This window comes from Lates calcarifer, linkage group LG7_1 (genome assembly GCF_001640805.2).
Source record: "Lates calcarifer isolate ASB-BC8 linkage group LG7_1, TLL_Latcal_v3, whole genome shotgun sequence".
NCBI classification, from domain to species: Eukaryota; Metazoa; Chordata; class Actinopteri; family Centropomidae; genus Lates; species Lates calcarifer.
Window position 1 is genome coordinate 20389036 of NC_066839.1, and position 26767 is coordinate 20415802.

The following is a 26767-nucleotide window of genomic DNA, read 5'->3' on the forward strand; positions in this document are numbered from 1 at the left end:
CACCAACTGCTTTTCCAGTTAAGTTTACCCATGTTTTTAAGGCAGCATTTTTTTTTATTGATTTTTCTGAATGTGTGCATATTAAACTCTGATAAAGTATTCCAGTTGAAATGTTAAAGCAGGTGGGCCCCAAAGACTCTGGCACAAACCATTAACAGCTATAGTAAGTTATATTCTAACATATGATCAGCCTCCTTTTTAAGAATATAATATAATTATTCACTGTTTATATTCTATGTGTGCTCTTTTTGGTGTTGAAACGACCCACTTCTCCCCACGGGATCAATAGAGGTGTAGTAGTATGGGTTTATTTTGAAAAGAATAACCGGAAGACAAAGTTTTAAACAACACAGTAACTTGTCAGCAGGCACGCAGGGGCTGGGCTGCACCCACCCTACTCCTCCACCTTCCGTCATCAGCGTGTCCCGCAGATCACGGAGCGGCTCCTATAAGCGGCTCCACAGCAAGACCTGCGGACAGTGAGCGTGTCGGCGCGCAGAGGACATGGACACGAGGACACAGTGAGAGCAGAGGACTGAGCACGGACCGTCAGTGCAGCTGACATCAAACACTCAGATGTGACAGATTTATCACTAATCCTCTAGTTGAAGAAGCACAGGAAACCACTTCGCCAGTTGTCAGTGGGTGTTTTTGGCGCGTGAGGACCGATGCTGCTGCTTCCTTCGCGTTTAACATCACTACAACAGTTCAGTCATTATTGATTTGCTCCATGCCACAGAACAGGACCGGATTATAATTCCCTCTTGGATTTAAAAGTCTTCAATTTAACTTCTCATCAACGCCAAACTTCTCTTTACACGGCTGGAAACTGCGCACGGAGATGGCGCAAAGGGTACGTCTCATTTCATTCAGATTCTTTTAGAGTGTTCGTTATTAGACTGGTTTGCATCCTTAAAACAGATTCAGGTAATTCATTTAGGGAAAATGCATGAATGACAAACATGATGTGGACAAACAAAAAAGGGAACTCAGCCAGTGATTTTCTACTGTAATCATATGCACATTTCTCCAGGCTCTGCGGGAGCTGCATGTGGATCCAGGTCTAATGGACTGGATCCAATAAACGCATCATAGGAATATTGTTGATAGTGTTAAAGCAACTGTAGTCCCAGGTTTTGCTCTCACTCACTTAGACAGAGGAAGTTTGTTTCCTCCACTTGTCTCGCGCCACCTGTTCACGTTCTATAATGTCATCTGCAACTTTCACCCCCTCAACCCAGTACGATGAGCTGGCTCATTACGGAGGCGCCATGGACGGAGTCGGAGTCCCCACGTCCATGTACGGAGACCCGCACGCCCCTCGGCCCCTGCCCCAGGTCCACCACCTGAACCACGGGCCGCCTCCGCACCCGACCCAGCACTACGGAGCCCACGCGCCGCACAACATCATGCCCAGCAGCATGGGCAGCGCCGTCAACGACGCGCTGAAGAGAGACAAGGACCAAATCTACGGGTGTGGATAGAATAAAAATAACAATAATATATGTTATTATACAACAACGATAATCATAAGAAGAATAATAAACTATTATTTTGCCGATTATTTTATTATATTACTATGAACCTATATCATTGTTCTTATTATTAGTCGACTAGAAAATATTAGAAAAAAAATTAAATTATTATTTAATAGGAACAAAAGCTCATTTTAATTATATATATCACTCACAAGCAGAAAGACAGATAAAACATTTCACATAAATTTCGCATAAGAAATCTGTTTCTTTTTTTTTTTGTTACGTCACAAGTAATAATATATTCTGTCAGTGAAAATATCTAACTCCAGTAATTTCTGATTTCAGTTCCAATTTAATCTTTTTTTTTCTGTTTGAAACAAGAGGAAACAAACAAGCAACATGAATTCAAACGTCTGTTTGCACTGGGAGCGGATGAATTACTCCGACTGCATTTGCTCCGTTGCATTAAGGAGGAATAAACAAATATTTGCGGCAGATTCCAGAGCCGAATTCTTTTGTTGAAGCCACCGAGCTTAATGTGAAATGTTATCTGCCGCTGCTTTGATGTGCTTTAGGCAATAGTTCATGTGCAGGCCTAACAATGACCGTACAATCCAATGGGCCCGTGTCCTCGCTGTGTTGCAGCCACCCTTTATTCCCTCTGCTGGCTCTGGTGTTCGAGAAGTGTGAGCTGGCGACCTGCACGCCCAGAGAGCCCGGGGTGGCGGGAGGAGACGTCTGCTCCTCCGACTCCTTCAACGAAGACATAGCCGTGTTTGCCAAAACAGGTAGGAGCGCACACAGGTGTACAAGAGCCACAGTTAAGAAAGAGTCAAGAAAATAATCTTCAAAAAGTCCAACACTTTATTTATATCGAATGAAGGATTGTAATTTATTAAGTAGGCTGTGATTAATTTTCTGATTTACTCTCTTCATTCTGGAGGGTTTTTTTTTGTTTGTTTGTTTTTTTTAAAAAAACGGAATGTGTTTGAAAACAGCAGCTGATGTCTTTCATTTCCCATCCCTCCTCAGATCCGCGCAGAGAAACCTTTATTTTCTTCCAACCCAGAGCTGGATAACTTGGTGAGCGCTTTCTTCCCTCTCTTTGATTCTCTGCTCTTTTCTGCGGCGTGTTGCTCTCCGCGCGCAGCGGGACGCCACAGACTGGCCCGAGGCAACGTCTTACCTGAAGGACACGTTGATTTTTGTTATTAAAAACAACAGTATTTGTATGTTTATAATTAGCGGATGTACAATGGTTGTGGAGTCTCTGCTGCTCCTCCTGTTTTCTGCGACTGATTTTAAAATAATCTGTTTTTAGATGATTCAAGCGATTCAAGTCCTTCGATTTCACCTGCTGGAATTAGAGAAGGTAAAAATTCACTGCTTAGTCTAACCCCCGCCTTTAATGACACAATCACTTTTTAACAGCCTATAGCTTGTTATTACACTGAGGCTCAGTTCAAACTCAGAGAATCTAAACGAAAACTGGATTTCGCAGGTTCACGAGCTCTGTGATAACTTCTGCCACCGGTACATCAGCTGCCTGAAAGGCAAAATGCCCATCGATCTGGTCATAGAGGAGCGGGACGTCTGCAAGTCAGACTTCGACGACCTCTCAGGATCCTCCACGAACCTCGCAGATCACGTGAGTCAAACCCGTCTGCTCTCGGTTCACAGAAAAAAGCTGATCTTGAGAAGAGATGGCGCGGTTTTTTTTTTTTTTTTTTTTGTTTTTTTTAATTAAGAGCTGTGTTAGATGCTGCTTCTCACCATTTACTCTTATTATTTACATTATCTAAAAGGTAACATAGTTGCTGTAGACCAGAGGTTCTAAAACTTTTACTTCAAAGTGATATATATATATATATTTTTTTTTTTTCTCCACTCTTTACATTTTTTATGAAATAGCCTACTGGGGAGTTTTTCCTTCACAGGGTTAAAAATGATAGGCGAAAGAGAAAAATCCTATTTGGTGGAATTTCTCACATTTTATTAACATACATAAGGTATGACTGGGGCAAGAAGACATAACTTCATTTAAAGAACCCACAAAGCAAAAAAGGCTGAGAACCACCACTATAGACTAATGCATTTCTCCGCAGGAGCCCATCCTTCTTCCTGTGCTTTCAAACATTTTCTTTACTGACAGGGCGCAGAGCGAATCTGACAGGATGTTTAAGTTGAATTCCTTAATAATTCAGTGGATTAAACCTCAAAAAACAGGTTGTTGGCTCTGGTCAGTCTTTGGCTGCTGCTGTTTGCTGGATGGTGGGAGTCTGAGTCTGAGGGCGCCTGCAGAACCTCAGAGGAAGATTTCTGTGAGACACAGAGAGAGTTAAGGCTTGAGATCATATTTTGTAAAGTGCGATGATGATGATTATCATGGGGCACAGTGCAGCTGCCAGTGTTGTGTTTGCTGTTGGGCTTCGGTCCCTCTCAGACTGGTGTTTCTAAGCCAATAGGATTATTATAGCTGGAGTGGAGGGGGTCTTTGTCAGGCTGCTTCCCCTGCTGTGTGCTTTACACAGCCTCTTCCTATTTTTGGCACCTGTGTCCATTTACAAAGAAGCAAATTCAGATGCTGGGGTGATTCTGAGTTACAGTGTAGCTTGTACATTCTCTTTGTTCCTTGGGGTACAATTCTGAATATGCTTCCTTATGCATCAAGTGACAAAACACTGTGTGTGTGTGTGTGTGTGTGTGTGTGTGTGTGTGTGTGTGTGTGACGCCACCAGTTGATGTGACAGGACACTCTCCTGCTGTAATGCCTTCCTCCTAACAGCCACTGCATAATGGATGTGTTGCTCTACTCTGGGTACAAACACATGCACAGCTGTGTAAAGTACCTGCATGTTAACCACTGAGTGTGCCACCATCAGTTTGTCATTTACAAGGCCTAAAAGCAGTGTGGGAGGTTACAGGTATGTTAGTTGATTGTGCATTTGGTTTGTTGGACTGGTTCTGTTTCAGTCGTGATCTCCACTCTGAGGGTTTATACTGATGGTTCAGCCTGACGCTGCTGATTGCTGATCTTGTTGATATAATTTTGTTTCATTAGGTTCCAATTTTAATGTAACTTTTTTCAAGAATCTTATTGAAAGCTGCGTAGAGATCTGCATGAGGTACCAGCACTTCCATCACAATTACAGAATCAAAGGAAACTGCTTTTGTCAATGGAGTGTGGTAGTGCAACAAAAATGATCTTACTGTTTAATATAAAAGTCTATCTCTGTAGAAGTCCTATCCATAATGTTGTCAGACACTAAAATAAAAGTTGGAGGCTGTTAAAAGCAAAAACAAGCACTTTAGTGGACATATTTTGACATGAGCAATTGCCCATCAGATTACATTGCAGCAGCAGCTGTTTTGCTTAGTACACAATTATGGCTCAGTACTGCACAGATTCTAAAGATTGTTGTCCCTATCAATCATTTACACCCAAAACATGGGAATATAAGGTTAAAAATGCCAGAGTTATCTTTTAACTTTTTTTTTATCTTAAAAAGGAGCCCATCTGAAATGACCTTTTGTGACATTTATGCAAGTTTTATCAACTCTCTCACTGCTTCAGTAAAATCATTTTAAAACCTTCACTTTCAACATCAGGCAATACTCAAACTGCATTTCATGTCTGTAGTGGAGAGTAGAAGGTTGAAATTCAGTGGGAGAGAGATGGCATGCAACAGATTCCCTGTATGAACTGAAACTGGGGTGTTACTAAACTTTTTGCTGAACTGAACTCAGTGCTTTAAAACCACAGACTGTAGAATCTCTTTCCATATTATGACTCTGACTTTGACTTTGGCTAATTTAATGACATATGTGACCGGCTTACTGTAAGTATTTGTCTCCAATCAGATCCAAAATCCTCCTTAAGTTGACTGCTCTGGTTTCTTTGCCATTTCTTGAGAAAAAAATACAGAGCTTGTTTACGTTTTGATAGTTGTCTCTACCTTCTCTTTGCTGCTGCTGCTCACTTGGTGTAGGAATGAAATCAGTCATTACAGTGAGTGATCTGGATAATGGTATAGGATGAAAAGCTACTGTACATGGTAAACATAAGCATGAATGTTTGGTAGAATTCCCTTCACCTGTATATGAATGTAACACATGTACATGACCCTCCATTCCTGCTAACTGGGTTTGAACAGATGGACTGTGAGGAAATAAGACCTTCATTAGCTTGATAAACGTGCAAACACATGGCGCCTCTTTGAGTAGCTGTGTGTACTGAGGAGTTGTAATTATTGTGAGTCTGGATAAGAAAAGAGGGGCCATCAGTAAGAGGCCTCATTCACACTGCGCCTTTGTCCCCGCGCTTCTTGTTGTCATCTGCCAAGCTCTTCATCTGATCACCATCCGGCAAACAGCTGACGCCGAGAGGCTGAAGAGGGAGATCTGCTGTTTGTCTTGGGCTTAGAGCTGTCCGAGTGGCCGGGCCAGTCGGCCCAATAAATACAGGGTTTCTCCCCAACACTGGTCACAGACACAGCCAGGACACAGGAGGGTTCACATGCTGCAGAGCTGCTAAACTGTCCTCTGAACTCTTGCTCCTCTCTACTCTCTCTGCAACTGTATTTAAACCTCCCTGTTGGACAGAATGGTAATGTTGTTCTTGGCTCACATTTTTGACAACTTGGTTCCTGCCTTGCTATGCTAATCATGCCACTCAGCTGTCTTTGTGTCTTTGGGAAACTGCATAATGGACCTCATACTGGATCTACTGGACCTTCCTCATCTATTTCTCCCCTCTCCTCTCTTCTTTCCTCTCTTTCCTTATCTCCTGTCCCCTGGTGTGTGGACCTCTCTCTGACCTCTCAGAACCCAGCGTCCTGGAGAGACATGGATGACGCCCACTCCACACCCTCCGTGGGCACCCCGGGACCGTCCAGCGGGGGACACGTCTCCCAGAGTGGGGACAACACCAGTGAACTCGGTAAGAGCGCCCGCAGGCCTCCTGCGTCCTCCTCCATATCAAAGCTTTGACTTTCCTGTGACCTCTTTCTGAGGCACAGGCCCTGCTGCCTGGTGACCCGGGGGATCCTTTTAACAAAGTTCATGCACTTACCTCATCTAATCACTTTAATCAGTTTTCTTAATTGCACTGATCAAAACAGATAATCACAAGCTCAGTGAAGACTGCTTAGGTATTTACCCTAACTGTAACTCTAATGTACATCAGTATGCTGCTGAAAAATCTTTCCAACAAATTTCCTCCTGTTTGAGTAACATTTGATAAAAGCTGCATGAGGGGATTATTTTATTTTATGAGCCATTTTTAAAGATGTACATCTTCATCCACTGATCCACTGTGCTTTGGGCTGAGTAGAGAAGTCAGAAAGTATTGAGACAGACTGTAGCTGTCACTGAAAACACTGAGGTCGTGTCCTCAATATTTTTGTTTTAGTTACCTGATTATTTTAGATTCACTATAAATTCACTAAAAAAGATGAAGGCTTCACTTTCCCACCACACGTAAGTTCTGAAAGTGTAGAGAAGGTTTGAAACAGCTTTTAGACTTTTGTGATGGTAAACTGTGTTTACAGAAAACACTGATTTATTCATATTTGATTTATAATCTCAGTATTTCCAAAATCCAGGCTATGACCTTGATTACAAGACAGACTAACACATTGTTGGTACTGCTTTTTTTTTATAATGTTGTTCACAGTAAGATAATATACCATGTACAACATATGTATCCTTAATTTGATGTTTAAAGAACATTATACTCAGAAGATAATGACACTAGTTTATGCATTTTTAAAATCTTACCATGGGGTTTTAACAGATATGAAGGAGCTAAACTTTGACTTCAAGTAAAAAAAAAAAAAAACACCAAAGGGGGAATTAATGTTGATTTTCCCATATAAATGTGGCTCCTTCCCCTTTCCTTTAACAGTCAGTTACAAGTCAGTTAACACTGATGAAGAGATCCTCTTAGTTAACTCTGGTTGTGTGCTGTTGTCTCTCTCTGATGCCATCCAGCCCTGCTCCTTCTTGTGTCGCCCTGGTGTTCCTGCACTTAATGTGATTTCTGATGTGCTAATTGGAGGCTATAAGGGTTTTATGGCTTGTTTTTGTTTTTCTCCCCTTTGGCCTCAGTAAAAATAGAATGGACTTTAAAGCAACTTTCCACCCTTTGCCCATCAGGCATCAATGAGCAGAGCATTGACAAGAACAATAGGAGGATGCTTTGCAAGACAAGAGATTAAGAGACAATCAGAAACAGACCAAGTGTTCTGGATCTGCTTTTGAAAATCATCTTGGCTTCTCAGCTTTGCCTGAGGTACACTGAGAGTGTGACATGTATGCTTGGTAAATTTTAATTCACCCATTCAGTGTCCAGAAGTCTATGTTGAGGCGAGCTGAGAAAGACCATGGTGTGAATAGCTTCTTTCCTTTAGGCTTTTTTTAAACAACAGTGGGGGGAAAACCCAAGGTCCATGCCCTTTTGACCTGGGAGAGAATGCATAGAGGATGGGGGGATGTGGGGGGGGGTGCAGAATGCCCCCTGCAGGGATGTAAGGACAGAACACTTTATGTGTGAGGAACAAAGGAGAAGATGAGGGCAGAATGATCAGAGCTGCGGTTGCTGCAGCAGGATCTGCTGCATGCTACCTGCTGCTTCTCCCTGGGCCTCGCTGCCTTGTTTCCACTCTATTCTCATGCTAGGGAAGAGTCAAACACACAACCTGAAAGGAGAGAGAGGATGGTCAGAGGCGTATCATGCTAATCTCATTTGCAGCAGGTAGATGGCCTACATAGAGCTTTCATACAGCTATTATGATACATACATGATGGTCACCTTTTCATGAGGTACTTGAGATCTCTGTGGTAATGAATGAGTGAACTAATGAATGGTTTGAATGGACTGACCATTTGCTTTCAACACCAGCATGCCACTGTTTGTGCCTTTCCCCAAAAAATGTCCTCCCTCTCCACCATGTTTTCAGCTTGCCCTGCCAGATCATATCAGAGGAAACACAACTGCTTCCTGGATTATGCTAGCTGGATGTCTTTGTTTTTTCCAGTGTACATGATGTTGTTATACTGCACAGAAGTCATGGTTGTGGCAGTAAGGATGATGCTTAGAGCACATGTTGTTAGGTTTAGGAGACTAAAACACAATACAAAGATAGGGAAAGAGTGTGAAGTCAGTGATGACTTTTTCCTGAGGAGTTACATTGTTATTGCACCAGACTGCACCATTCAGTGGCAGTGCTGGTAGTAGTGTGCCTGGTATGTAGCAAAGCACAAAGCCAAGACAGTGGCTGGGTTTGTACCACATCCAACTTTCATGCCAAAGACCAGATCAATATTTCTCAATATTTAACCAAGACCACAGTCCCAAGTGCTTTGGGCCGGCTAAACATAACCATACTGTACACTGTAGGAATAACCAGTTGGAAAAATGTCAGCATTAAATGTGTAGGGACGCATTCTCTCCTGAAACTTACATAACTGTCAATGCTTAATTGACCTTCATGACCTGACGGAGATTTTCGCAGCACCATAGCTTTGTAGGGCTCATTACTTTTAACAGTTTTTGAACAAAATGAGAGAAAATGTTTTTGTTTGTCACAAATCTTATTTTTTTTTTAAAATTATATTCATTCTTTTATTTTCAGTTATCCCACACCCAATGTAAACATGTCATTCGCAATCTAGTGGAAGTAACCCCCAGCTTACAATACAAAGACAGGTCAAAGACTGTAACATTGTGCAACAACAACAAAAAAATTTGAGATCAAATTAAATCCACAGTTTTTAATCCCAAATGATTACGGAAGTTTACATTTTAATGGCAATCCAGCAGAAGATGGGAAGTGATGGTGCTGTCCTCACTGCAGTGGGTTGTCATTAGTCATGCTTACATGGACTGAGGAAACCATTTCAAAATGCACTGTCATTTGGGAACATTAAAGTGGTGGCGCTGTGGCTTCCGGCTAACCACAGGTAGATGATCCATCCACTGTGTGGCTGGTGGTTTGGCTCATGGCCGCCCGCTCCTCTGTAAGCTCCCAGGCTCTGGTTGTTGCCTTGTAAGCTGTGTGATATGCGGAGAGTTGTGTCTTTGATAGCTCAACCCCTGGGGGTGACTGCTGGTGACCACAGCTACAGGGGCTTGAGCTCTCCCTGGAATGTTTGGAAGGGGTCTGGGGGAGGATGAGGGGGAGGCTTGAAATGTCCATCACAAAGACCCAAATAAAACAAAAGGCAGTGGGAGTGACTCAGAAAAGATCCCTGCACACTGGTGCTGAGAAATGGAATGTGAGGAACAGGATGTGTTGCATCTTTTTGTCACATCCAGAGCCTGGAGTCAGGAGGAAGGAATGAGGCGAGGTGGAGGTGCTGACATGCCAATGACATCACAGCTTCTCTGGGAGCGTGGGCTAATGTCCCTGTAGCATCTGTCATGCTGTGGATCTCAGAGATGTTTTACAAAGGGAGGGAAAGAGAGAGAGAATGAGATCAATGCTGGCTGACAGAAAGGGAAGGGCATGTTGTTGTGTCTGCAGAAAAGAAGACATTTACTTTTTAAAATTAATGACTGACTTTTTTGCACTGATAGCTGCATATTTTACTTTCAAAAGGTCAGCACTCCTAGATTCTAAAAAAAAAAAAAATCTCAATAGGGTTAGGGTTGCATGTGCACAGATTTCTTTGGTTTATGGTTTCCTGTTTCCAGCTCTAGCACAATGGAGGTGAACTGAATTTCATCGGCGCAGCTCACAGTATAGAATGACATTTGAAAAATGACATTTAACCTCAGTGTGAATAGCTTTCATTGGAACTGCTCTCTAGCAAAGAAATAGAACCAGTCAACTGTTGACCGCCTGTTCTGTGAGTTGTCCTCAGTTAGGGCTGCTGTGTAGCTCCTGCACCCACAAACCTATTCAGTTATATAATTGCAGCTGGCCCACTGACCCAGCGTAGGCCCCTGAAAATTTGAAACAGTCTCCAGTTTGCTGATCACGAGAGGCTCTGTTTTGTGGATTTGCTCCTGGTTTTTGTGAGCAGTAGTCATAATTAGTTGGTGGTCACACACAGCACAGGGAACACAGTCTTGATATTGCTTTATCTGTTTCTTTGCGGAGGATCTGCTATGGCAAATATGTCAAGGCAACAGATGTAGGCTGGACATACTGCCTTGTTTCATGCCATGCTGTTACTGTAATGTGTAGTCTACATTTCTAAATGAACTGATATTTGTCCACAATGAAAACTACAGTAACTCTTGTGGACAAGAACATGTATGTACCCATCAGTGATTGCAGGGGAGAGTGTGTGAAAACTTACACAAAGACCATGCTGAGGCCTTGAGGGACAGTTTTACTGCAAAGAAATGTTCTTCTTGTTGATTTCTTAAAAACTTTTTTTAAAAATTTAGCTTTTTTTCACCCCAAATTCAAATTCAGAAAGTTTTCTGGCATCCTTTAAGATCTTCTTCATTCCACACACACTTGTGAGCTACTTATCTGTGGATTTCTGTGTACAACAGTAAGAATTTTTCAAACAGTACCTCTCACTGCCAGCATGCAAACTGCTCGGCTTTAAACAGCTTTAAACAGTTGCATCTCATCATCAACAGCTTCTAATCATCATGTTCACGCTCTCATACAGAGGATTCCCCATGTCTTGGAAACCTTCCAGACTGCTCCATTTAGAGCCTTGTATCATGTCTAATAAGGGGAGGAGCTGTGAGGTGTCACTGATGATGGATCAGGGCCCCACTGAGCTCATTAGACGGGCCGCGCTGGCTTTGCATCACTGATGCAGCTGGGGGTGCGGCAATCAGTTCTGCTAGACGCTCCGCACTTTGTCTTATGGACACGTCATCCGGCTTACTGCTTTGCACAGTGTAACATCCACTGAGCTACAGACAGAAGAGAAAATAAAACTACATTTAAAGAATATACAATTTCAAATGCCAATATGACATATACATACATATATGTATGATGTTTTACAATAAAATTAGCCATCATAAAAACAAGTAAGTGAAATAGGTTCAGCTTAAATGATCTCATGAACAAGCAGATTTGTAACTTTTTTAGAACATGCAGGTTTTTTAGGGCTCAGGAATAGATCAAATGACTCGAGTAAAATGTAGATTTTATTAATGAATATGTATTTGTTTTTTTGCAAGAGTTTTTTCACAGGGTTCATGCTCAGCAGTTTAGATGAATCTAACACAGTTACATGTTGAGAGGCTGTTTGAATTATGAATACAAATTAGTTTGCTTTGAGCGAGAGGTAATTCTAATAATAATATATATAAGATACATCCACAGTAGTCCCCACAGTACATATATTTTAATAGATAATAGATTACAGTATCAGAAAAAAAAAATTGAATGCCAAATGCAGTGAAAATGGACAAGCATCAATAAGCGCATAAGAAATGACTAAACAGTAATAGAGGAGAAAGAAAAGTCACAGTCCTGTGACAAAGCTGTAACAGAACTTTTTGTAAACCCCAGTTCTTTATGTAAGAGAGACCAGAGGACAGTATTTGGTTTGTTTTTCTGTGCTATACTACTAACCTCCTGCATTGTATAAAAGCTGTCTCAACTCATTCATCAGCAAACCTAGGCAAATACGGAGAAATTAAGATGAAGATTTCTGTGTTAACTCTGTGGCCTCTGAATGTTTTGAACGCAGCAAGGAGCATAACAGAAAAAAAAGTGATTAAAGCTGAGTTGAAATGGTCCAAATAAAGAGGAATAAATGAGTAATAGCTCAGACTGAACAGAGCATAAGAGCAGCAGAGGTAGAAGGGAGTAGAGAGGACAGGAAGACTTCTCTTCATATCTCAGGGTGCTGTTTTTTGTGTGTTTTTCTTTTTAGCCCCGGGGCAATGCTCCAGCCATCCCTGCGGTAATGCCCACCCCTCCATATACTACTACCCCCCCCCCAAACACATACACACACACCCCACTTACCCCCTCCGGTGTCCCGCGTGCAGACACTGGCAGGCAGGGTGGAGCAGGGAGGAGAGGAGGGGGGTAGATAGAGAGAGGGAAGAGCAGGCGGAGGTGAAGGGGGCATGAGAGACTTGCACGGGTGTACGACTTTGAGACTGCACCGTCACACACTGGTTAGATTGGCCGAGTTGCTGGGGAACAGTCAGAAGCGATTAGTGTAGCGGAGGATCTGCCCCGCGGCTTTCCCTCTCTGGAGCAGAAGAAAGAGGGATGAGGAGAGGAGAGGAGGTGGACAGGGTGGGGTGTCGGGGGTGGGGGTGGAGGAAAGAACAGTATGCCTTCCTTAGATATAATTAGGCCGAGCAAGTCCTGTTAGTTCTTTTTTCTTTCTTTCTTTCTTTCTTTCTTTCTTTCTTTCCTTCCACATATGTGCTAAAGCTTTATGATTTGAAGGTGAAACATACTACAACACCATTCAAATATAAAACTCCAGTCATCCTGCAGTGCACTGTTTATTTATCGTTATTTGCAGCTGCTCTTTGATTCATGTCATAATACACTAAATGAACTTTCCCTTTTTCTTCAAGAGATAGAAATTCACCAGTCTCAAGCTGGTCTTGAAAAATTATTTGAAAAAATCAATTTACCTTTAAAATGTTAGCGTTCATTTTGCAGGAACATTATAGGCTCATTATCAAGCTGAACTGCCATTTTGTTTCTCTTCATTCAACCATTTAGACATTGTATTATCTTAGGTGTTTCCTTGGTAGGGGTTGAGGATGGGTTATTTTGTTTAGTTTTGTATTGGCTTGACCTTATCCCAAAACAACAAGAGACAGCCATGCGGTAGCAGTTGTTAGAAGCTGTTCATGTTTTACATGATGGTCCAACAAATATGTTGATTTAACAGTCTGTTTTTTAAAGTTGCCTGCAAAACCATGTCGATATTTTTCTGTTGATACTTTCCACTGATGTAGCTCTGTAGCTAGTTAGGTATGTATTGAAGCTGAGGGTGATTTTTCAGATGTCTGGAACCAGGATAACTTGTATCAAATCAGGCCACATTAAAAACATTGTTAAGCAGTTAATAAAACTTGTAATCTACTGTATAGAGATCCTAAAGTTACCAAAAGGTAGCACCTGGAGTCTTGAGTTAGAATATCTCACTCAGTGATCAGAGCTGGAACAAGATGATACAGAATATACATACAGTATGATACTGTCAGACAGCATGGAATAAGATGATTTTAACATTAAAAACACCCCCCACCACCACCTGAGGGAACCCGTACCTGCAAAGTAACTTAACTGACAAAGCTGCAGGAGAGGTGGAGGACAAGACAAAGTACAGAGTAGAGGACAGAGGCAGTGTGAACTCTGTGCCAGTCAGTCAGTGACTCAGAGCTGGACACCATCAGTCAAAACTCCCACAACCCCCAGAGCCCCCCGACCCTAGAACACATCCTTTTTAATGTCAATATTCATTAGCTGAAATATTTATGCATGAATATGGCTCATATAGGCGCATTTGATTGATGCATCTCTAAAAACAAAAAGACATGCTAGGGCAAATCTTAAGAAAAGTAGGGTTCCTGTCCCGCCTCGGGGGAGGAGTCTCTCAGATGCATTATTCACATGCCCTCCAGGCAGGCTTTCAAGGCTTCTCTGCCCCGAGGGCAAGAAAAATAACCACCACTGTTAAAAGTAAATCATCTCGGCTGATGCACAATTAATGGCAGAGAGGGAGAGGGAGTGGAGTGCCCCTTGTGTTGCGAGATGGAGCGAGTTAGCTAGCAGGGGCGGAAATCTCAGCTTAAAGGAAGCCTCCTGCCTCGATCCACGCCAGCTTCCCGCTGAAATCAAACAGGGATGCTGCTAATGGCGGGATCCAGGGCCCGGCATGACGCCGCGCTGCAGACAATCCGACACAGACGTTGTCGGTGAGGGTTGGCATGGGGGTGGGGGTGTGGAGGAAGAGGGTGGGTCTGTCAGTGAACACATAAGAACACAAGGGTGACGGCTTCATGTCGCACCGACCCACCCACCCACACCCCCGTCATTCTGCCTCAGTACCCCAAGTGAACGCCTCGCTTCCAACTTCAAACAGCACAGGGTTTGATGTTGTTGGGTTCATACTTCATTCACTGGCTAGACTTTTGTTTTTTGTTTTTGTTTTTTCTTTACTATGGAAATCATTAGTCTTATCTCAAGCAGAGGTCACATATAAATAAGAGCACATAACACTGAGTCCGACTGCAGTTTGAATGTTCATTATTTCATGTCAGGCACACAGCTCCCGCAGTCATTACCTCATGTCAAACGCGTGGCTCAGATTGAATTAATAGCTCTTGGTTTTATTGAGCTCCCGCACTACAAACTCCTCTTCATTATCCAGTGGCCAGGGAGTCAAGCAGAGGTGAGAGGAAGAATCTTGTGCTGCCGTGCCATGGAGGAATGCAATCTTCCTCTGTCTGCCCTTTTCGTGGCACATTTTTTGCGGAGGAGGATGAAGGCGACGGGGCCAAATTAAAGCTTTCTCGTAACGTGACTCCACTTGTCTCTGATCGCAGGAGACGGCCTCGACAACAGCCTGGCATCACCGGGCACGGGAGACGAGGATGACCAGGACAAGAAGAGGCAGAAGAAACGAGGCATCTTCCCCAAAGTGGCCACAAACATAATGAGAGCGTGGCTCTTCCAGCACCTTACGGTAAGGGAATCTATCCCAGATCCTGTTTAGTTGCTTTTTCCTACAAGCCACATCCAGCTGTAGCTTTTTATAGGTTCCAAATGCAACATTTGTCTTTGTCTCTGTAACAGAAGCTCTACACTGTTTTCATATAATGTTAGAAATGAATGTTGTCTAACCAAAGCCCCTCCATCAGGCAACAGTTGTTTGAAATGATGCCTCTTCACCCAGGAATGAGCCCAGGCTAGATTTCCCAAAAGCATCTTGAAACTAAGTTCATCTTTGTTCCATTGTAAGAGAACGGTGCAAAGATGAACTCACGTCTAAAGGTCCTTTTTGAAATACCAGTCCAGCGTTTGTACAGATATCAACATCAGAAGCTTCCCGTTCAGAGGCAGCAGTGCTGTTTCAGAGCTCTGTAAGAGGGGGTGAGCAAGTCCCCATGAGGAGAGCTTTACCTTTTATCCAAGGTCCAAAAGATACCACCGCCGCTTCCTCCTCAGTTTTTCTACCTCTGCCGCTCTTAGATGTGGTATAACCCCTCAGTTGTTTAGTTTGTAAAAGGCCCACACAGGTCCTGTACTTGGAGTAATCCTTTCCTTTCCAAAGCCCACCTTTAGATTTTCCAGATAAAAAAGGAGGATAATTGAATTATCCCCTCTCTGTTCCCCATCCCCTTTCAGGCCTAATTTGTTAAGCACAAGTGTTTGCCATGGCAGGATGTGCCTATGAAAAGTGTGCAAGGGGACTTTGGCCTCTGAAAGGCCTATTGCAACACCCAAGCGATCAAGCATTCATCAGTCGTTGAGGGTGTGAAAGGAGCGGGATTATGTTTTGTCAGACATTGCAGTGTGAGGCCCGCGGTAAGAAGGCCGCTGTGGGGTGGGGGTGGTGTGGGGGTCCTGTCCACCACTAGCTGTAGCCTCCTGCTTTTGTCTCTATTCTGAAGACCCTTAAAATATCCCCTTCTGAGGAAGCTATAGAGAAAGCAGCTGTGAAAGGTTTCGATTCATTATATTATTCATTATCGGCTCATTAGCCTGGTCGTAACTGTTGGTTTCCATGCAACTCTGCATTTATCCACACTGAAAGATTGATGCCAAAGTTTGAGTTTGAGGGGCAAACCTGGAATCACAAGTGTTGTGTCCAAGTCAATTGAAATTTGATTGTTTTCTCAGCAGAGATAAAAGATTAAAATAATTATTCATATGTGATGCTCGTACCCCTGCATCTTAATTATGTAAAATATCTTCCAGATTCTTATTAGAAAAACAAATCATTCCGCTTCTTCTTCCTAACGACGGTTTTTGTACCAGCAGCAGGTTTTGTAGCCGACTGCTGCTCCTTTTCAGGATTCTACGCATTCCTCTGGAATCAGCTGACCTTTCTCTTTGATAACAGGTTCTCAGATTCCAGGGGAACGTCCATAAATCTGTATATACACACATATATACACAAAAGACACACATTTCAGATATTGTAATATACTGTATTCAGTACAGTTTCAAAAATAAATAAATAAAATTAAATAAATGTTTTACACACTCAGCTCTTTTCTGTTTGGGCAGATTCAAGTGTAGCTAGCTCACTTACTTTCTTGTTCAAACCAAAGCATGGTTGGAACTGTAGTGCTAAATTTATCCCAAATAGAAATAAGAAAAATGAAAATTTGCTTTTTATTTTTTATTTTTACACTATCACATTTTTAACAGTTCACAGACTCAACATGGCACTCTCCTCTGTCCATTCTCATAAACATCAACTGATGGCTAAGATGGAGTAAGGATTCAAAGGACTACAGAGGAATAAAACAAATAACAGCTTGATTAGTGTAGACTGAGGATGTAAAGTTCAGAGCTGTGAGAGTGATTTTCTTTTAGTTTGTTTTCATGAGATTATGGATTACTGAATCATCCTCGGTGTACATCTTGCCAGTTGCTACAGAGCTTTTGGTCTCATGAGTGCAAAGGGGAGTGCAGAAGGACGAACGGGAGAGGTTTTCTTTTTTTTTTCCCTGTGTTGTAGAGCTTTGATTTGAAGGCGGAGTTTAGAGTAATCTGTCACTCAACTGTCAGGCACTGAAATGGGAGGGATGCTTGTAGTGAGTGCAAAAAACACCCTCAGTACACATATGTGTGTGCATGTCTATCTATGTATCTAGATCAGCTTCTGTGTGTGTGTCTGCGTGCACAAATGTTTTTGTCTGTCTACTTTTGTATCTGTCCTCTCTTACTGTGCATTATTCTGTTTGTGTGTTGCATGTGATCATATGTCTGCGTGTGTGTGTGTGTGTGTGTGTGTGTGTACTGTACAGTAATGGTCCTCAATCTTTGTGACTTCTGGATGGTTAGTAAAACAAAGTTGGGAGTCCCTGCTGTATGTACAGTGTATATGTCTGCACACCCATGTTATTGTGTTTGTGTGTGAATGTGCTTTAATGAGCGCCTGCATGTGTAAGCGTAATGATATATATGCGTGTGTGTGCATCTAAAAAAATGAAGTGCTTGGAAGCTCATCCTTCATTGAGGACCACAGGAGGCGGCTGCTGGCCTGACAGCAGCAGAATGGGGACTGGCCCGCGACCCTGCTCTCAGTACACAGGTCACCTCTGTCTGCCATCTGCCGCCCTCCTGCCACTGTCTCACACACACACGCGCGCGCGCTCATACAGAGTCAGCAGAGGGACTGGGGCCAGAGAACGGGGACGGAGCAAGGCGGGGAGGGGTGATGGGGTGACGGGGGGCTTGGCCTTATCGGGGCCCCAAACAAAAGCCACCATTGTGCCTCTTTATATCCCACCCGATCATTTGTCAAGCAATGTCAAATAATGTCAAATACTGTCACACAATGCCACGCGCTTTTAGCCTGAAGTGTTTGGGGGCCAAACCGTGGTCAGCCTACGTTTTTTCCACAGTCCACTTGTGGACTCGCTTCCAGGAATCACTGTACCTGAGAGTGAATATGATTCCATCTTCTGAGTGGGAGTTCATCCTGACATGCCAGAGCCTGCACTTTAGGGCAAATTGCCTCTATATACGTGCAGGCCTCTAAATTAATGCAAGCCTTGACAGTTATTTCTTTTTATTTATTGAATGTTCTTATCTTTTTGTCGCTCACAGCACCCGTACCCCTCAGAGGAACAGAAAAAGCAGCTAGCACAAGACACAGGCCTCACCATACTTCAAGTGAACAACTGGTAAGACACTCCAAAACGGATCTGAGCGTCAATGCCCTGTCACATAACATCTTACTGCTCTCATATCCAGTCATATATACATACACAATCTGGGTCACATTTCAATAAAAATAAATTTGACTTGACTTTAGAGTTCATATTCTGTCTTCATCTCAGTCTTGGCTATGAGTCATGGAGTCATAACACACAGACATCAAACTCATGTTGCTGGATTTAGAATGACTTGATGTGCTAATTGTGATTTTAAACTTTACGGTTTCTTTATGGTCAGAACATGACAAACATTTGGCCAACAGGGGAACATTTCACAAATGATCTAACTATAATATAAAACCTAACTTCTGCAATACATACCTCTATTCCTGCTGTTAGTGATTCAGTTCATTGTTCATTATATCTCTTTTTAGGAAAGTTACATCAAAATGAAATCACTATAATTATCCTGCCTTCATAAAAGCAATCTGGGTGTTTGGTGTCGATACATCCATGATTACAGTTTAATTTAGATACTTTCTAACAGCACTGAGTTATTATTATCTATGGACAAGTTGAAAAAAATTATATGGAATTTTTGGGGACACGCAATTTTATGGATCTGTAGATTCATGAAAATAATTGTGTTATTTTGTGCTGTAGTTATGGGGAAAATAAAGAGTCTATTATTTCACTTAACTTAGTCAGAGCTTATTTGTTTTGAGTTTATAATTAAGTCCCACTAAGTATTTTTTCATCATTTCAGTTTTTGGAAACTATAATTTTTCTGGGTTACACTTGCAATTTACAGGAATTAATTAACTAAATGATACTGTATCTATTTTCCTTATAATTTGTAGCAGATGACATGATCCTAAATTCACCTGTCCTTAAACATGTCTGGTACCACTGAAATGCTAAACAGTACCATTTAAAAAACACTTACCTCATCCTGGGAATGACAAAATACAGCTCTCTGGCTGTGACATGCAGCGACTATAGGCTTGTGAACAGGAGGAATGAAAACTGAGAAAAAAGCAGCTGAGGGTAAAGGCTTTAAAGAAGAGAGAGCTCAGCTCATTTTACGCGTATGACACGATGGATTAGAACATGTCCGGGCCGAACCACCTTTGTAGTGAGTTTAGCTAGAGACCAGTCCAATCAAACAGTACACATTCAGGATTCAGATGATACTGTTCTGTGTGACATCGTTTTACCAGCAGACTGCGCAGGATTCAAATTTGGTTTAAATGAGATGACATTGCTTTGTTGCTCTAATCCTACTTTTAAATCCACTAAAGTGTTAAGTGTTAAGTGTATCAGGTTTCCAACAGTCCTAATTACATAGCCACCCACCTCTAATCCATGAAAATGATGACCATGGATTTAAGTCACGGCTCTATCCAATACAGATATCAAAGCATGCAAACTCACCGTACTGTCTGTTTGCTTGATGTATCAATAGGCAAAACATTGGCAAAGCAGTTAGCCTCATCACAGCCTGAGGCTACAGGGCTAAACCCAAATCAATAGATTTTTTAAGCTATGTGACTTTCCTCCTAATGCCCCAGATTATGTCAATAGGAATAAACTAGATTATTAGTCAGATCCCTGGAGACTCACAGCGGGGTGCCACAGCTTCAAACGCTGCCAAATGAAATTGACAGTTTTTGTAGATGATATTGTAGATGATGAATGGGGCAGCTTTCTTTCTCCAGTGAAAACCAGTGAGGAGGGGGAGGGAAGTGCAGGACACAACAAAGACACTAATTAAAATTAATTAAATGTTTATGATCTTTTTTTTTTTTTCCAGAAGAATTGGGATCTCTGTTTTTACTCACTAAAGACCTGATTCCCGTGAAGATAATGTACACGACATGGATCTAAAACTTTAAAATATTACTTAATAATATAACTTAATCAAAGTTTATAGTTTTTTTCAGGGCTTTTGAGCATTTCTCGTGGCCTTCCTTAGTGAGTGTAACTCACTCATGTCACTTGATTTTCATCCTTAGGTCACAAGATGACACCAGAGTAAAGTTCATTCACTGAAAAGGCATGATCTCAGAGAAAAGCTAGAAAAAGTCACCCTTGAGTTTATTATATTTTATCACATGCATGTTCTGAAGTCAAGAATGCTGAACATTAAAACTGACTTATTTAGGTACATACACCACATGTGTACGCTTGTCTGATTGTTTTTGTTTTGTCTGTTTCTTACAGAGTTGACATGATAATGTTCTTTTTTTCCAGGTTTATTAATGCAAGGAGGAGAATAGTCCAGCCTATGATTGACCAGTCCAACAGAGCAGGTAGAGCTGCACTTCATTCAGTGTTCAATGTGCTAAATAATAGACTGATCAGGTGGAGGAGAGCAGCTAGAGACAGTCTGACTGATGAGACAGATGTGTATTAGAGGATTATGGGTTGTAAAAAGGGGATGCAGAATGAGGCAGCAGCTCTGTGTGTAGCATGTCTCAGAATGATTGTACAACTCTGGGTTGCACACTCTGACAGTCTTGTTTCTCCTCTCACAGTGAGTCAGGGTACAGCTTACAGTCCAGATGGCCAGCCAATGGGAGGTTTCGTTCTTGATGGGCAGCAGCACATGGGTCTCCGACCTGGAGGTGAGCAATCTCACATACATTAATCAAACCATCAAGGGCAAAATGTCAGATCACTTTCTGCATGGGGTCAGCTGAGTTTCCAACAGTTAAAAAAAGCACCCTGTTATGTTGTTACAGTAACATGCTGTTTAGGTTTCATGTTTTTCTGCTACCACCATCTCTGAGATGACCACTGTAGAGCATCAGTTTAAGACACCACACACACCAAAAAAACTTGCATAATTATAACAATAAAATAACCATTTAAACATTTTAAATGTATCTGTAATCTGTGAACTTTTATCTTACACAAGAGCAAGATGAAAATGAGCTTTCACACCTTAAACGCTTCATGGCTGGTTTTTCGTTGTGTTAGCATCAGAGGTGAAGCTGCTGCAGCAGCGTCAGAGGACAGCGCTCTCTGTGTGGTCTGTCATGCTGCTGGTATTTAACAGCGTTTTTACATCTCGCTCCAGGGCCAATGGGTGGCATGGGTATGAACATGGGCATGGACGGGCAGTGGCACTACATGTAAAACCACTCCACTGAGGCGAGCCTGAACAACAGGGTGAAGTAAGTAGTGCAGTCTGAGTCTCTCCTCTTTTCTGAACAAAGCTTCAACATTCTCCCACTCACTTCTCCTCCACTGCTGCCACTCATACCTCTGATCTGTTCCTCTCCTTCTTTACCAAGCTAATCATTTTTTATGTCAATGCAAGAAGCATTTTCACAGAATATGTTTCACAACAATCAGTGTTTGCTTTTGTTTTCCTGGTTTGATTTTAGCCTGCAGTCTGCTCAGCTTTTTAGCATTTCATTCTTAAAGGATAATTCTGGTTTATTTCCACTTGGGTGTTTTGAACATTCATTTCTATCAGTGATATCAGTTCCCACATTTCATCAGTGAGGGCTGAGTACACTGACAGGGCCACTGAGGACTGTCATCTGTTTTTTTATTTTTATTTTTTCCCCTTTGGGGGTATTCTACAGTTAAAAGAAAATAAAGACAAAGCCAGCAAATTAGAAAAATAGACAAATGATTTCCTCATTATTTCCCCACCAGTCCTAATAGTACACAGAAAATTTTGAAACAGAAGCTAAATTTGTGATGTTGCATTGTAGTTTTCAGCTGCTTCCTTCTTTAGGGACTGTGTTTTTAGTGTTGGTGTATTGATGGGACATAGAGAGTCCTTAAATTCTAACTGATAGAAATGGTAGATAAAGCTGAGAAAATAACAGCCAATTTGTCCTTTAAATCTCACATATATGAGACCATGCCTGAGATAAGACTACAGTGATGAAGGCACATAAACACACACACACACATCATGCTGGCCTATAAGATGAATTTATAGCCAGGTGTGAGCCACTTAGAACAATGTAAAAAGTCTTTCGGGGGGGGGTTAAATCTGTCTGTGTGGGTCGACAAAATAAATTCAGTGTGTGGGGAAACACATTTCTCTCCCCACACCACTTCCTCTTTTCCTCTCCATCACTCTAACCTCCTCTTCCTCCATTTTTCTTTTTCTTCCATCTCTTCTCTTCTTCCTGCAATCTGATTAAGAATCGGGGTAATACTCCCCCCCCACCTCCACCCTCCTCATCCCCCTCCAGCCTCTATCAGCTCCCCACCACCGCTGACAGTTCTCAAATCAAGACGTATCGCCTGCCGGAGGCACCCGAGCACAGAGAATTTTATTTAACACCCACTCTCCACTGCTCAATGAGCCTCGCTGTAATGACACTTACCTTGATTAATAGAGCTCTTTATATGTAAATAGGAGCCGCATTTGCTTCATTTTTTTTCACTGGGGCCAATTTTCGGCAACACAACCCCCCCCCCTCCTCCCTGTCTGATAATTCCCCCAGCTTTGCTAATGAAGTTCAAAGAGCAGATAGTGACGCTTCGTCTAAGAAATAATAAATAAATACATCGAGATCTGCATAGAGACATCAGGCTCTCAGCCTGAATAAATGCTGCCTATATATTTTTGGAGAGTGTTTAATCTAATTATTTCTCATTGAATGATCATTGACTAGTTACAGTAATAGCTCAGTTGAGCCGGGTGTTCTTGCCTCCCCTAATTTGATCTGTGGTGAGAGCGTATGCTGACTGTGGCAGTAAATCTCCCCAGGACCGCATGAAGGAAGAGGATCGTGTTTGGAGTCATATGAGGCTTTTCCATGCACGATAAAGTCCGAGCCATAACATTTAGCCATTATGGAATACATGACTGAATCTGCACTATTTTATTCTCCTCTCTGCTGCACAATACAGCTGGCCCCACCATATGTTTTATTATCTTGACTTTACATATTTGTCAAAGTAGATCTGGAAGAGTTCATTTCAAAATGCAACATGATGGTAGTGCAGTGAGACCGAACCATATTTGTTCCTGACATTAATCACAGAGGAGGGGGGAAGAATTCAGAGATAAAGTCATAAGTCAGAGAGAAATGAAGAAGAAAGGCAGAATTTTAAGATTCAAAAGTTTCACAAAAAAGAGCCTTTAGTCAAGGTCCACCTTCTAGGTTTTACTGGAGCTTTCAACTGCACCTCACAGTCTCATCAGAGGATGGAAGAGGTATTGCATCCTAACATCCTTTAAGTTTCATAGTTGCAGTAAGTCAGCTGATGAAAGCTGAACAAGAGTATCTTCCCACCACCAAAGATGACTTTAAGATGTGGTTGAAAGCTACAAGCTGTTAAGTGGCCGTTGAGTTTAGAGGACTTTATATCCATGTCACCAACAAAGAGCTCCACTCACCCTTTTACACAGACGATAGAGGTCGTGGTCGCAAAATACATCTGAGTGGTCTTAAGAAGATAAGGGGAAAGAAATCTGCTGCACAAAATGAAGTTTCTACTTTCAGTGATTTCTCTGCTCTTTTTCCCCAAGTGGATATCAGCTTATTGTATTTGTTCCTGGTTTTGGTAGTGCTGTTTGAAATTTCTGTATTAAATGAGAGTGGAAATTTGTACTTTGGAGGGAAAAAATAATTCTAGGTCCACAAAATGTAATTTAGTCATTTTGGTGTGTGGTAGAGTCAGTTCTGTCCACGTTCTGGACCCTACGTGGGCTTCAACGTCCTAACCCCCTGTCCTCTGTCCTCTGTGTGTCCAGGCCTCCGTGGTTGGCTCAGGGATCCTCTTCCATCCGGCAGTGGAGCTCGGTACCGGAGCCGCCACCGCCGCTGCTGCAGCCGCCACGTCACACCCACCTGACCACTCCCACCTCACCTTGCCCGAGCCCGCATGGCGCGCGCGCGTGTACAGGATCACCACGGAAAAAAAAACAAAACAAAACAAAAAAAAGCCTAACCTCTGCACGAGAGGCCGCCCCCACAAACTTTAAAGACTTTAAGAGAGAAGAGAGACTCGGTGTGAGGCGAGGAGCTTTTAGGGCTGCACGGAAAAATACGACGAGCAAGGACTTCACAGTGAAGAGAAGCAGTTTGACACATCTCCTCCATTTCCTTTTAAATTATTTATTTATTTTTCTACAACCACGGGGGATGACAACTTTCCTGTTTTCTCTCCTTTTTTAAGTAAAGCTTTACCCCTGAATATTCCCATCACACACACCCTCCCCTTCATAGGACAGAAGCGAAAAAAAACACTGTGGAATATCTTTTTAAAAATATGAGGACTCGGTGAGAGTTTTAATTGTTGTGCTGTATAGATTGTGCTCTTTATTTGGCTGTTTCCGTCCATGTTTGCGCTTGTGATCATTAGACGTTAGAGTGAGCTTTTACCACTGACATGTTTTTAAAAGAAATCCTGACTAAAGGCAAGATTTTGTAAGAAAAAAATGATCTGAATGTTTTTGTTTTTGTTCTCCATGCACTGCATCGCTTTTTTTTTTCTCTGTTTGGATTTTACTTGTGTTTTTAAAAACTGGAATTGAAAAGACTTTCTGAGGGAACAGGGGACTTACAGATGGCGGACTGAGGTCCACTTTTTTTGACAATGTTTTAAATAGTTTTCGTAGCACCAAAACACAGAGAGGAAGTCTGCACTAAAACCAAAATAAAGACTTAATTGAGGAAGACGAAACAAAGAAGCAACAGAGTGTTTTAATGTGAATGTGACTTTTTTATTTTGTATTTTCCTGCGGGCTGATTTTAAATATCCGAGGGAGAAAGGTCAGTGTAGGCGTTGGACAAAACGGTTTAAGCAGCAACATTAGTTTGGTGGAGCAGGTCACGTAGCCAGCTGTGGTTCGATATGAGACGAGGCTTGCAGTTGTGTGGTGTTATTGGATTGATGGTGACAGGGATGATGGATGGCCCCGCTGCCAAATTCAAGAAAATCACAGCCGAGGCTGAGGCTGCGGCGGCGGCAGCTTTTACTCACTGTTGTTGTTTCTATAAAGCCTGTAGCTACTGCTGGGCTGCGTGGATGCCGTGGCGCGCGTTTGTGTATGTGTGTGTGCGTGCGTGCGTGCGTGTTGCGTGACAGAGAGAAAGATGTAGAAAAAAAAAAGTGGAACAATGGTAGTTGAGTCACATTGTGTCCTGAAAAAATTGAATAAATTCCTTCGTTTCACTGATGATTTTTTTTTACTCTCTGCTCCCCAACATTGACACGAGAAAAGAAATAAATACAGAAACTACAAATAATAAATAAATAATAAATACAGATAAATAAATAAATAAATAAAGGCACCGGAGCAGCGAGGAGCTCATTTATCACTGTCAGCTTGTAACGATCCTCTGCGGTTTGTATTGACGAAGCAAAGAAGGAGCAGAGCAAAGAGCTGGAAAGCTGCACGAGCTCTAAATGAGCCTTTATGATCATTGATAAATATTCATTTTAATCGATCTCGCGCTCTATGAGTTAAAACCCGGAGGATTTGGCTTTATACAAATTATTATATTATATTATTATTATTATTATTATTATTATTATTATTTTTAAAGTCATCTAAATTTGACTTTTACAGTGGATGGTGAATCAGTCTGATAAAAGGCTGTTTTTTGCCAGCAGGCGCTGTCACACCTCAAATAAAACAAGAAGTCGTCCCCCCCCCCCCCTTTTTTTTTTTTTCAGCCATATTCAGCTTTTTAATTGTCACTTGGAGCAAACAATTAATTGCTGCCGCAAATAGATTTATTGCTACAAGGACGTGACATGCAGGGCCAAGATTAGTGTGAGCTGCGGGCCTCAGTGTGCGCCGGGCCTGTTTCATTTCACATTCCACTGTGGCTCTGTACATGGTAACAGACGGCCTGAACATGAATAATAAAAATAGAAATAATATTCTCCTACCGATATTTTAAATATTTGATCTATTTAAAGGCCTATAGCCTAATGTAATCGAATAAAACAGCTACTGACCAGAGTCGATTTTATTCTGAATAGAAAAAAAAAAATCTATTGCAGGGTTATTACATTGGATTTCACTGCGGACTGCTGCTGTGTATTCTCTGATCGCTGCGTGTTTACACTTTGTTTCGAATGACTTTTCACTTCATAATTAGATTGTAAAACAGCAGCGGTCCGCAGTTCCCCCCGCATATCATGTTTTCAGCTGATAAAATACTCCTCACAGACTGATTCCACTAATGCGACTAACGAATCTTTCTTTTGAGAATAACATCCATCTTCTCCTGTGCAACACACATGCCAAATGTAGAATATACCGCGGCTGAGAGGAGAGAGGGCAGAGAAGAGACGAATAGAGAGAGGGATGATTTTGTGGATCTTCTCTCGCAGCGCATATGAGCGCGGCTCTAACAGGCCTAATTCATTCAGCCCCGCCGACTGCGCTGAAGATAAATCCGTTCTGAAGGCTGCCGGAAACAAGTGCGTATCCGTATGAAATATGGGTCAGAGCTCCCGCAGAAAGCTGCATCACATGATGCACAAACTCTGCTTTTTACACACA

At 42.1% G+C, this 26767-nt stretch overlaps 1 protein-coding gene across 1 annotated transcript; it reads left to right on the top strand.

Moving 5' to 3' along the window:
* Positions 1–406: 406 nt before the first annotated feature.
* meis2b (Meis homeobox 2b) lies at positions 407–25371 on the top strand. Its single transcript, XM_018703379.2, has 13 exons — positions 407–853; positions 1242–1474; positions 2124–2262; positions 2508–2561; positions 2800–2850; positions 2980–3126; positions 6303–6417; positions 14983–15122; positions 18221–18297; positions 20524–20582; positions 20808–20897; positions 21353–21449; positions 24002–25371. Exons 1-12 carry the CDS (start codon positions 842–844, stop codon positions 21409–21411), a joined length of 1176 nt encoding a protein of 391 aa, XP_018558895.1. The 5' UTR covers positions 407–841; the 3' UTR covers positions 21412–21449; positions 24002–25371.
* The last annotated feature ends 1396 nt before the right edge of the window (positions 25372–26767 follow it).